A 13,104-nucleotide genomic window follows, 5' to 3' on the forward strand; every position below is an offset into this window, starting at 1 on the left:
ATTCAGTGTCTAATTGAGTTTTTGCTGCAATAGCCTACACAATAGACACAGCATGCCAGTGGCATATTCATTTTTTATTCAGAGTAAACAATGAACTAAGGAACTAAATGAAAAATATGGTGGTTATAGTATCTAATAATATGTGTGTAATATATGTTTTTTGGGATATAGTTATAATATGTTATTATATACAATACCAGTCAAAAGTTTGGACACCTACTCATTCAGGGGTTTTTCTTTATTTTTACTATTTTCTACATTGTATGATATGAACTATGAAATAACACATATGGAATCATGTAGTAACCAAAAAAGTGTTAAACAATTCAAAATATATTTTAGATTCTTCAAAGTAGCCACCCTTTGCCTTGATGACAGCTTTGCACACCCTTGGCATTCTCTCAATCAGCTTCACCTGGAATGCTTTTCCAACAGTCTTGAAGGAGTTTCCACATATGCTGAGCACTTGTTGGCTGCTTTTCCTTCACTCTGCGGTCCAACTCATCCCAAACCATCTCAATTGGGTTGAGATCAGGTGATTGTGGAGGCCAGGTCATCTGATGCAGCACTCCATCACTCTCCTTCTTGGTCAAATAGCCCTTACACAGACTGGAGGTGTGTTGGATCATTGTCCTGTTGAAAAACAAATGATAGTCCCACTAAGCGCAAATCAGATGGGATGGCATATCACTGCAGAATGCTGTGGTAGCCATGCTGGTTAAGTGTGCCTTGAATTCTAAATAAATCACAGAAAGTGTCACCAGCAAAGCCCCCCCCACACCATCACACCTCCTCCTCCATGCTTCACRGTGGGAACCACACATGCGGAGATCATCCGTTCACCTACTCTGCGTGTCACAAAGACACAGCGGTTGGAACCAAAAATCAAAAATTTGGAATCATCAGACCAAAGGACAGATTTCCACCAGTCTAATGTCCATTGCTCGTGTTTCTTGGCCCAAGCAAGTCACTTCTTATTATTGGTGTCCTTTAGTAGTAGTTTCTTTGCAACAATTTGACCATGAAGGCCTGATTCAAGTAGTCTCCTCTAAACTGTTGATGTTGAGATGTATCTGTTACTTGAACTCTGTGAAGCATTTATTTGGGCTGCAATTTCTGAGGTTGGTAACCTTATACTCTGCAGCAGAGGTAACTCTGGGTCTTTCTTTCCTGTGTCGGTCCTCATGAGAGCCAGTTTCATCATAGCGCTTGATGGTTTTTGCGACTGCACTTGAAGAAACTTGAAGCTAAGTAGTAACATTAACATGATGCCTTCTAATTGTAGTCGCTGTACTCATAATATAAAGGAGAACGGATAGCTGTGCTGCAAGCCCAGYTGCAGACGCAATCGTTAGGCAAGGATAATTTCAGTGTAGGAAAGGATGAAACAGCGTCTGTGCCACCAGTAAGTACAGATAGTAGTATAAACCCCCTCGCACAGTCCCCGCAGCTGGACAACTTTCTCATGGCTTCTGGAGGAAAATGCTGTAGGAATCCTCAACCGGTGTTGCTCATTCAGCCGACAGAAACTTTCAACCGGTTCTCCCCATTAAACAGCGAGTCGGAGTCAGAGGCCGAGCCTTCTCTGGTCTCTTCTCCTCCCGTTACGGGGTCTGAGACGCTGAATCCTCCCACCATTAGCTCTGACAAATTGAAAACCCTAGTCATTGGCGACTCCATTACCCGCAGTATTAGACTTAAAACAAATCATCCAGCGATCATACACTGTTTACCGGGGGCAGGGCTACCGACGTTAAGGCTAATCTGAAGATGGTGCTGGCTAAAGCTAAAACTGGCGAGTGTAGAGCGTATAGGGATATTGTTATCCACGTCGGCACCAACGATGTTAGGATGAAACAGTCAGAGGTCACCAAGCGCAACATAGCTTCAGCGTGTAAATCAGCTAGAAAGATGTGTCTGCATTGAGTAATTGTCTCTGGCCCCCTCCCAGTTAGGGGGAGTGATGAGCTCTACAGTAGAGTCTCACAACTCAATTGCTGGTTGAAAACTGTTTTTTTGCCCCTGCCAAAAGATAGAATTTGTAGATAATTGGCCCTCTTTCTGGAACTCACCCACAAACAGTACCAAGCCTGGCCTGTTGAGGAGTGGCGGACTCCATCCTAGCTGGAGGGGTGCTCGCATCTTATCTACGAACAAATACACAAACTAACAAACTAACTCCCCTAGCTCCACAATGAAATAGGGTGCAGGCTAGGCATCAGGCTGTTAGCCAGCCTGCCAGCTTAGTGGAGTCTGCCACTAGCACAGTCAGTGTAGTCAGCTCAGCTATCCCCATTGAGACCGTGTCTGTGCCTCGACCTAGGTTGGGCAAAACTAAACATGGCAGTGTTCGCCTTAGCAATCTCACTGGAATAAAGACCTCCTCCATTCCTGCCATTATTGAAAGAGATTGTGATACCTCACATCTCAAAATAGGGCTACTTAATGTTAGATCCCTCACTTCCAAGGCAGTTATAGTCAATGAACTAATCACTGATCATAATCTTGATGTGATTGGCCTGACTGAAACATGGCTTAAGCCTGATGAATTTACTGTGTTAAATGAGGCCTCACCTCCTGGTTACACTAGTGACCATGTCCCCCGCGCATCCCGCAAAGGCGGAGGTGTTGCTAACATTTATGATAGCACATTTCAATTTGAGCTTCTAGTCATGAAATCTATGCAGCCTACTCAATCACTTTTTATAGCTACTGTTTACAGGCCTCCTGGGCCATATACAGCGTTCCTCACTGAGTTCCCTGAATTCCTATCGGACCTTGTAGTCATGGCAGATAATATTCTAATTTTTGGTGACTTTAATATTCACATGGAAAAGTCCACAGACCTCTGGACCTAGTCATACTCTGGACCTAGTTTTGTCCCGTGGAATAAATGTTGTGGATCTTAATGTTTTTCCTCATAATCCTGGACTATCGGACCACCATTTTATTACGTTTGCAATTGCAACAAATAATCTGCTCAGACCCCAACCAAGGATCATCAAAAGTCGTGCTATAAATTCTCGGACAACCCAAAGATTACTAGATGCYCTTCCTGACTCCCTCCACCTACCCAAGGACGTCAGAGTACAAAAATCAGTTAACCACCTAACTGAAGAACTCAATTTAAGCTTGCGCAATACCCTAGATAAAGTCGCACCCCTAAAAACAAAAAACATTTTCCATAAGAAACTAGCTCCCTGGTATACAGAAAATACCCGAGCTCTGAAGCAAGCTTCCAGAAAATTGGAACGGAAATGGCCCCACACCAAACTGGAAGTCTTCCGACTAGCTTGGAAAGACAGTACCGTGCAGTATCGAAGAGCCCTCACTGCTGCTCGATCATCCTATTTTCCAACTTAATTGAGGAAAATAAGAACAATCTAATATTTATTTTTGATACTGTTGCAAAGCTAACTAAAAAGCAGCATTCCTCAAGAGAGGATGGCTTTCACTTCAGCAGTGATATATTCATGAACTTCTTTGAGGAAAAGATCATGATCATTAGAAAGCAAATTACGGACTCCTCTTTAAATCTACATATTCTTCCAAAGCTCAGTTGTCCTGAGTCTGCATAACTCTGCCAGGACCTAGGATCAAGGGAGACACTCAAGTGTTTTAGTACTATATTTCTTGACACAAYGATGAAAATAATCATGGCCTCTAAACCTTCAAGCTGCATACTGGACCCTATTCCAACTAAACTATTGAAAGAGCTGCTTCCTGTGCTTGGCCCTCCTATGTTGAACATAATAAACAGCTCTCTATCCACCGGATGTGTACCAAACTCACTAAAAGTGGCAGTAATAAAGCCTCTCTTGAAAAAACCAAACCTTGACCTAGAAAATATAAAAACTATCGGCCTATATCAAATCTCCCATTCCTCTCAAACATTTTTGAAAAAGCTGTTGCACAGCAACTCACTGCCTTCCTGAAAACAAACAATGTATACGAAACGCTTCAGTCTGGTTTTAGACCCCATCATAGCACTGAGACTGCACTTGTGAAGGTGGTAAATGACCTTTTAATGGCGTCAGACCGAGGCTCTGCGTCTGTCCTCGTGCTCCTAGACCTTAGTGCTGCTTTTGATACCATCGATCACCACATTCTTTTGGAGAGATTGGAAACCCAAATTGGTCTACACGGACAAGTTCTGTCCTGGTTTAGATCTTATCTGTCGGAAAGATATCAGTTTGTCTCTGTGGATGGTTTGTCCTCTGACAAATCAACTGTAAATTTCGGTGTTCCTCAAGGTTTCGTTTTAGGACCACAATTGTTTTCACTATATATTTTACCTCTTGGTGATGTCATTCGGAAACATAATGTTAACTTTCACTGCTATGCGGATGACACACAGCTGTACATTTCGATGAAACATGGTGAAGCTCCAAAATTGCCCTTGCTGGAAGCCTGTGTTTCAGACATAAGGAAGTGGATGGCTGCAAATGTTCTACTTTTAAACTCGGACAAAACAGAGATGCTTGTTCTAGGTCCCAAGAAACAAAGAGATCTTCTGTTGAATCGGACAATTAATCTTGATGGTTGTACAGTCGTCTCAAATAAAACTGTGAACGACCTCTGCGTTACTCTAGACCCTGATCTCTCTTTTGACGAACATATCAAGACTGTTTCAAGGACAGCTTTTTTCCATCTACATAACATTGCAAAAATCTGAAACTTTCTGTCCAAAAATGATGCAGAAATATTTATCCATGCTTTTGTCACTTCTAGGTTAGACTACTGCAATGCTCTACTTTCCAGCTACTCGGATAAAGCACTAAATAAACTTCAGTTAGTGCTAAACACGGCTGCTAGAATCTTGACAGAAACCCAAAAATTTGATCATATACTTCCAGTGCTAGCCATCTACACTGGCTTCCTGTTTAAGGCAAGGCTCATTTCAAGGTTTTTGCTGCTAACCTACAAAGCATTACATGGCTTGCTCCTACCTAGCTTTCCGATTTGGTCCTGCCGTACATACCCTACACGTACGTTACGGTCATAAGACGCAGGCCTCCTTATTCTCCTAGAATTTCTAAGAATTTCTAATTTCAAACAGCTGGAGCAGAGCTTCTCTCCTATAGACTCCATTTTTATGAGTGGTCTGCCTACCCATGTGAGAGATGCAGACTCCGATTCAACCTTTAAGTCTTTATTGAAGACTCATCTCTTCAGTAGTCCTATGATTGAGTGTAGTCTGCCCAGGAGTGGAAGTGCTTCTGAGCAACGAACCGCCCTTGCTGTCTCTGCCTGGCTGGTTCCGCTCTCTCCACTGGATCTCTGCCTCTAACCCTATTACAGGGCTGAGTCACTGGCTCCTGGTGCTCTTCCATGCCGTCCCTAGAAGGGTGCGTCACTTGAGTGGGTTGATCACTGACTGATCTCATGTCTGGTTGGCGTCCCCCCTTGGGTGTGCCGTGGCGAGATCTTTGTGGCTATACTCGCTTTGTCTCAGGATGGTAAGTTGGTGGTGTAAGAATCCCTCTAGTGGTGTGGGGCTTGCTTTGGCATAGTGGACCACGCTAATCAGTCCCTGCCTCTTGGCCTGGTTCCTCGGGCTGCAGTCCTGCATCACGTCATCTCTGCAACTTCGGCATCCGCCCAACAGTGTCCTGACCCCTCCTGTCTCAGCCTCCAGTATTTATGCTGCAGTAGTTTATGTGTCGGGGGGCTAGGGTCAGTCTGTTATATCTGGAGTATTTCTCCTTTCTTATCCGGTGTCCTGTGCGAATTTAAGTATGCTCTCTCTAATTCTCTCTCTCTTTCTCTCTTTCTTTCTTTCTCTCTTTCTTTCTTTCTTTCTCTCTCTCTCTTTCTTTCTTTCTCTCTCTCGGAGGACCTGAGCCTAGGACCATGCCTCAGGACTACCTGGCCTGAGGACTCCTTGCTGTCCTCAGTCCACCTGGCCTTGCTGCTGCTCCAGTTTCAACTGTTCTGCCTGCGGCTATGGAACCCTGACCTGTTGACCGGACGTGCTATCTGTCCCAGACCTGCTGTTTTCAACTCTCTAGAGACAGCAGGAGCGGTAGAGATACTCTGAATGATCGGCTATGAAAAGCCAAGGACTGGCTACCCCTCATAGCCTGGTTCCTCTCTAGGTTTCTTCCTAGGTTCTGGCGTTTCTAGGGAGTTTTTCCTAGCCACAGTGCTTCTACACCTGCATTGCTTGCTGTTGGGGTTTTAGRCTGGGTTTCTGTACAGCACTTTGAGATATCAGCTGATGTAAGAAGGGCTTTATAAATACATTTGATTTGATTTGATTCAAAGTTCTTGAAATTTTGTGTATTGACTGACCTTCATGTCTTAAGTAATGATGGATTGTTGTTTTTCTTTGCTTATTTGAGCTATTCTTGCAATAATATGGACTTGGTCTTTTACCAAATAGGTCTGTCTTCTGTATACCACCCATACCTTGTCACAACACAACTGATTGGCTCAAACGCATTAAGAAGGAAAGAAATTCCACAAATTAACTTTTAACGGGGAACACCTGCATTCCAGGTGACTACCTCATGAATCTGGTTGAGAGAGTGCCAAGAGTGTACAAAGCTGTTATCAAGGCAAAGGGTGGCATCTTTGAAGAATCTAAAATCTAAAATATATTTTGATTTGTTTAACACTTTTTTGGTTACTACATGAATCCATATGTGTTATTTCATAGTTTTGATGTCTTCACTATTATTCTACAATGTAGAAAATAGTACAAATAAAGAAAAACCCTTGAATGAGTATCTGTGTCCAAACTTTTGACTAGTACTGTAGGTAACAGGAGCTTGCAGGTCACCAGTCCACCCCTGTGGGCAATGAATTAGATCATTTTCATGGTTTCCGCTGTCCCTCTCATATTTGATAGCTGGCAACAGGCTGGTTTTCTGTACAGTACTTTGACAGTAGTGCTTATCTTACTGTCTTGTTTGTCAACTGGGATTGAATCTCCAGGAATGTGCTGTATGTTTACTTATTCTCTCATGTGAAGAACTCTCATATCCTCTTATTGAGGAAAGATGGGTTGTGACCTGACCAGAAAAAACTCTGGGCAAGAGTAAGGCTAGGCTATATCTATGACCTGACAAGAGCAAACTACTGGCCCTAGGCCACCTGCATCTGATATGCATCCTCATTATCAGGCAGAGCCATGTTGATGCATTAGGTAATATGCTAGGATGTAGAATAAAATAGTGGTGTGTGGATGTGTGGTGTGTGTGTGTGTGTGTGTTGTGTGTGTGTGTGTGTGTGTGTGTGTTGTGTGTGTGTGTGTTGTGTGTGTGTGTGTGTGTGTGTGTGTGTGTGGTGTGTGGTTGTGTGGTGTGTGTGTGTGTGTGTGTGTGTGTCCATAATCTTAAAAATACCTAACAGAAACAGAATTGCAAGATTTAATGGACATTGATCTGGGTTTGCAAACATTCAAGGAGCGGCACACAAACCCGGACCCTTATAAGAAATCCCGCTACGCCCTCCGACGAACTATCAAACAGGCAAAGCTTCAACACTGGACTAAGATTGAATCCTACTTCACCGGTTCTGACGCTCATCGGATGTGGCAGGGCTTGCAAACTATCACGGATTACAAAGGGAAACCCAGCCGTGAGCTTCCCAGTGACGCAAGCCTACCACAGGAGCTAAATGCCTTTTATGCTAGCTTCGAAGCAATCAACACTGAACCATGCGTGAGAGCATCAGCTGTTCCGGACGACTGTGTGATCATGCTCTTCATAGCCAATGTGAGTAAGACCTTTAAACAGGTTAACATTCACAGGACGTGTACTCAGTGTGTCTTCACTTATATTTTCAACCTCTCCCTGACCCAGTCTGTAGTACCTACATTTTTTAAGCAGGCCACCATAGTCCCTTTGCCCAAGAACACCAGGATAACCTGTCTAAATGACTATTTACACTCACATCCGTAGCCATGCAATGCTTTGAAAGTCTGGTCATGACTCACATCAACACCATCATCCCAGACACCCTGGACCCACTTCAATTCGCATACCACCCCAAAAAGTTAACAGATGACGCAATCTCTATTGCACTCCACACTGGCCTTTACCACTTGGACAAAATTAACACCTATGTGAGAATGCTGTTCATTGACTACAGCTCAGCGTTCAACAACATAGTGTCCTCCATGCTCATCTCTAAGCTAAGGACTCTGGGACTGAACACCTCCCTCTGCAACTGGATCCTGGACTTCCTGATGGGCCGCCCCCAGGTGGTGAGGGTAGGCAACAACAGATCCGCCACGCTAGTGAACTTCTGCACAACTCCAACACCATCCTTAAGTTTGCAGAAAACATTATGGTGGTAGGCCTGATCATTGACGATGATGAGAAAGTGTATAAGGATGAAGTCAGTGTGGTGCCAGGACAACAACCTCTCCCTCAACATCAGCAGGACAAAGGTGCTGATCGTTGACTACAGGAAAYGGAGGGCCGAGCACACCCCCATTCACATCGACAGGGCTGTAGTGGAGCGGGTTGAGAGCTTCAAGTTTGCCGGTGTCCCCATCACTAAGGATCTATCAGGGTCCAAACACACCAACACATGACAATGCCTCTTCCCCCTCAGGAGGCTGAAAAGATTTGGTATGGGCACTCCCATGGGATCTTCAAAAAGTTCTACAGCTGCACCACTGAGAGCATCTTGACAGGCTGCATCACTGCTTGGTATGGCAACTGCTTGGCATCCGACTGCAAGGCGCTACAGAGGGTTCTGCGTACGGCCCAATACATCACTGGGGGCAAGCTCCCTGCCATTCAGGACCTCTATACCAGGCAGTGTCAGAGGAAGGCCCTAAAAATGGTCAAAGACTCCAGCCACCCAAGTCATAGTGTTCTCTCTGCTACCACATGGCAAGCGGTACCGATGCACCAAGTCTGGAACCAACAGGACCCTAAACAGCTTCTATCCCCAAGTCATAAGACTTGTAAATAGTTCGATAAATAGTTAACCAAATAGCTACCCGGACTATCAGCATTGACCCTTTTGCCCAATTCTTTTTGACTCATCACATACGCTGCTGCTACTGTTTACTATCTGTCCCTTTATTCCTAGTTATATGTACCGTGCATTTGGAAAGTATTCAGACCCCTTCCCTTTTTCCATATTTGTTATGTTACAGCCTTACTCTAAAATTGTTGAAATTCATTTTTCTCTCATCAATCTACACACAATACCCCATAATGCCAAATCGAAAACAGGTTTTTAGAAATTTTAGCAAATGTATTTTATTGAACCTTTATTTAACTAGGCAAGTCAGTTAAGAACAAATTCTTATTTACAATGAAGGCCTACACCGGCCAAACCCGGACGACGCTAGGCCAATTGTGCGCCGCCCTATGGGACTCCCAATCACGGCCGGTTGTGATACAGCCTGGATTCGAACCAGGGTGTCTTTAGTGACGCCTCTAGCACTGAGATGCAGTGCCTTGGACCGCTGCGCCACTAATTAAGGTAGTTAGCCACAGCTATAAGATCAGAATACATAAAGGTTACACAAAATATCTCACCCTGCTGATTGAGCCTGCCAACCAATATTTGTTTGCTCCAGTGCTTGACTTGGGCAGGAGCTCACCGGAACTGAGTACCAGTACCTAAAATGTTCGACTGCTTCAGTTCCTGCACCTCCGATAAAATATTGGTTTAAAACTATTGCAGAGTTCCTGCACCTAAATATAAACAGTACTGGCACACAAAATGAGTACCGGCACCAATTTCAGTCCACGTCAAGCACTGGTTTGCTCAATAGAACCAAGCTTACAAATGCATGCCATATCAGTGTTTATTGGTCAGTGCAACCCTCTGCAAGACTAAAAAGATAGGCCCATAATAACACATACTGTATATAATTGGATCATTCCCTCTCTATTGTAGTTTCTTCATCCCCCTCACTTCCTCTCATACCCAAGGATTATCATCTCATATCCAATTTGATATAATGAACCATGTAAATCATTATGTTTATGTCATTTATGCGGTTAAAATATCCAGATTTTCATCATTCCCATCATAACAACCTATTATTTTACTGTCAATGGTAATGTGATGACGTCGGTTCAAAGATGATGGGAGGATGGAGAAAACAGACAGACCAAYCACTAGGAAAAGAGAATGGGTGTTAAAACCTCGCGAGAATATTAGTATAATGGARGAGTAGGCACACTGCAAGTTTGGAGTTGCAAGAAAAGACATCTCCAAAAAGTAACAACAACAAAAGATGTCCGGACGGTCAGGTCGCGCGGAGACACGAAGTCGTGCTAAAGATGATATTAAAAAGGTGCTGGCAGCAATTGAAAAAGTGCGTAAATGGTAAGTAAAACCGCGGGGATTACGTAAATGAAATGTAAACATCTGCAACGCCACACATCAAACTTCACTCGTAAAATATTGGAAGGGTTGGTGAGTGATTGAAACAACAGCCAATAGAGAGACTGGGCTGCCGAAGCCCGGTAATGCTATGGGCGGAACTAACGGAATTTTTCACAATCTGTCAAAATGGCTACACTTGTTCATATGTTGTTACAATATTACGCATTCTGATATAACTGTGACCCACATTGAACATATCCATCGTCCATCTGAGCAGTTTCCCTCTGCGACTTTCAGGAATATTTGGCCGAAAATGCACTTGCACATATAAATAAAATAATATCACACACAGGCTATTTACATAGCCTAGCCCTATGCATAGCCACCAGTAAATGAGCCAACGCCAGCAGAATCTTTGGTTCATGCTTTTGATTACTGAATGTAGTAAATCTATTCTCTGTTCTGTTACATTTTATTTTCAGGGAGAAGAAATGGGTAACAGTGGGAGACACATCCCTACGAATATTCAAGTGGGTGCCTGTGACAGGCACTAAACCGGTATGTTATCTTATAATGCTGCGTCTGGCCATTATATGGTTCATGAATTTAATGGGTTTGTGTATGGAACTACGCTGGCTCTATTTTACTCTCTCTCCTCTATTTCAGGTATACCGGAGCAAATCCATAACTGGAGAGGTTCGAGGTCTAAAAGATGTGGTGTTGGAAAACTCCAACTCTACCTTGGATTTCCAAGGTGACTGACTATGAGCAGCACAAGCAGCACTGTATTTGGAGCAGGTTTTAGAGCACTGCAATACTCTATATAACAGGGTTTGGGGCAATTCTGTGGAAATTCACTCAATGCAGATTAAAACAATTTTACATACTTTTTAAATGGAATTTCAATTTACCTCCTGAATTGAAAATGATATTGATCTGAAACCGTTCAAGACTGCTCCTGTTCTCTTCAACACAGATGAATGCAGCAACCAGAGTTTCCTGTCTGATATCTACCAGCCCAAAATGGACAGCAGCAGCTCCAGCTCCCAGCATGCCAGTGAGGCAGTCAGTCCTCTTCCCCACACCACAACCCTCCGCACGACCGAAGACGCTCAACCACCCATGCTGGGCCAGGAGAGTGTGGACGGTACAGTTGGCCTAGCATACTACACCATCACACTGTACCCATGTAGGGCGAGGAGCTTTTCCAGACCCTGTAACCTGACTAGGAAAAACTCTGGGCCCTAGCTATTATGTCACTCATGTAACATGAGGTATACTCTATTGGCTATATTACAGTTAATATCTCAATGCCTTTTAAGTGTTTCACTCAGTCTATCACTCTATATGCAGAACCATCCCAGCCAGCACATGAAGTTGCTGATGAGCCTCCAACATTGATCAAAGAGGACCTGGTTTTGCCCCTTGGTGTCCAAGTAAAAGCTCCATGCACAGAGGTTAGTTGTTATCTATATTAATAAAGGATATTACCTTTTTTATTTTGCTGCAATTTTTATTATTGATAACGGCTTCAGCTCTTAATAATAACATGAAAGAAATCACCATAGTCAATTTATTTAAATACCAATATTTCTAACAGGAAGAAGAGGGATCAGGAGCCCCTCCACTGAAGAAAGTTTGCACTGAAAAAAAGGCTGTACTGAGATAACTAGTTGATTGGATGGACATGCATGCATCCCATGCACTTGCTTTATTGAAGGCTTCAAATGGGACATACGAATAACTGCCAAAATAATAGAAACACTTGAGTAAATGAGGGATACAAAGTATATTGAAAGCAGGTGCTTCCATACAGGTGTGGTTCCTGAGTTAATTAAGCAATTAACATCCCATCATGCTTAGTGTCATGTATAAAAATGCTGGGGCAGGCCATTATGGCTACCATGGAAATGCCCCTATGGTACTGTATGACAATACCAAATGATGCAATTTCTTGTGGCAGAATGGAGTCGCCGCCCTCCGATAGAGTTCCAGACACTTGTGGAATCTGTGCCAAGGTGCATTGAAGCTGTTCTGGCTCGTGGTGGCCCAACGCCCTATTAAGACACTTTATGTTGGTGGTTACTTCATTTTGGCAGTTATTTGTAGATAGATGATTATAAAATATGCATTTCTGTTAATCAAGTTATTACAAATGGAATACATTTAAAAAGAACGTTGAAGTTATTGTTTTAACAGTTTTAAGTTGTTTTTTAAAATACAATTTTACTTTCTCAGCTTTGAAATGGAATCTTAAGCCGTTTAATGCGTTACACTGTACATAAAGTCGTGCTCACAGAAAGTGCCTATTGCTCTGAAATATACACTATTTATTTTCTGTCAGGCAAGTGTCTCATATATTATGCTATTTGTATAAATTGCACAGATATAAATAATTATGGCCCCTATTCAATCAAATCAGTTTGTTAATCCTGAGGGATGAAGTGGAGCACATCTTAATTCATGTTCGGTTGAGTTTCTTTTGTTTCACACTGTTAGTGCTGTTTTGTTAAATATATTTATCCAAGCAGCACAGCATGCCAGCAGCATACCACCCTTCATACCACTGCTGGCTTGCTTCTGAAGCTAAGCAGGGTTGGTCCTGGTCAGTCCCTGGATGGGAGACCAGATGCTGCTGGAAGTGGTGTTGGAGGGCCAGTAGGAGGCACTCTTTCCTCTGGTCTAAACAAAGATCCCAATGCCCCAGGGCAGTGATTGGGGACACTGCTCTGTGTARGGTGCCGTCTTTCGGATGGGACGTTAAACGGGTGTCCTGACTCTCTGAGGTCATTAAAGATC

At 43.3% G+C, this 13,104-nt stretch overlaps 1 protein-coding gene across 1 annotated transcript in view; it reads left to right on the top strand.

Moving 5' to 3' along the window:
- The first annotated feature begins 10,123 nt into the window (after positions 1–10,123).
- LOC111949555 (B-cell CLL/lymphoma 7 protein family member B-B) overlaps positions 10,124–13,104 on the top strand; it is a 4,044-nt gene continuing 1,063 nt past the window's right edge. The window contains exons 1-6 of the mRNA XM_023966837.2: positions 10,124–10,305; positions 10,788–10,863; positions 10,972–11,059; positions 11,282–11,452; positions 11,659–11,762; positions 11,906–13,091. Of these exons, the coding sequence (XP_023822605.1) occupies positions 10,214–10,305; positions 10,788–10,863; positions 10,972–11,059; positions 11,282–11,452; positions 11,659–11,762; positions 11,906–11,974 (600 nt within the window). The 5' untranslated portion in view covers positions 10,124–10,213 and the 3' untranslated portion in view covers positions 11,975–13,091. The remainder of the gene's footprint in view (positions 10,306–10,787; positions 10,864–10,971; positions 11,060–11,281; positions 11,453–11,658; positions 11,763–11,905; positions 13,092–13,104) is intronic.

The sequence above is a fragment of the Salvelinus sp. IW2-2015 genome, linkage group LG22 (genome assembly GCF_002910315.2).
Source record: "Salvelinus sp. IW2-2015 linkage group LG22, ASM291031v2, whole genome shotgun sequence".
Lineage (NCBI taxonomy): Eukaryota > Metazoa > Chordata > Actinopteri > Salmoniformes > Salmonidae > Salvelinus > Salvelinus sp. IW2-2015.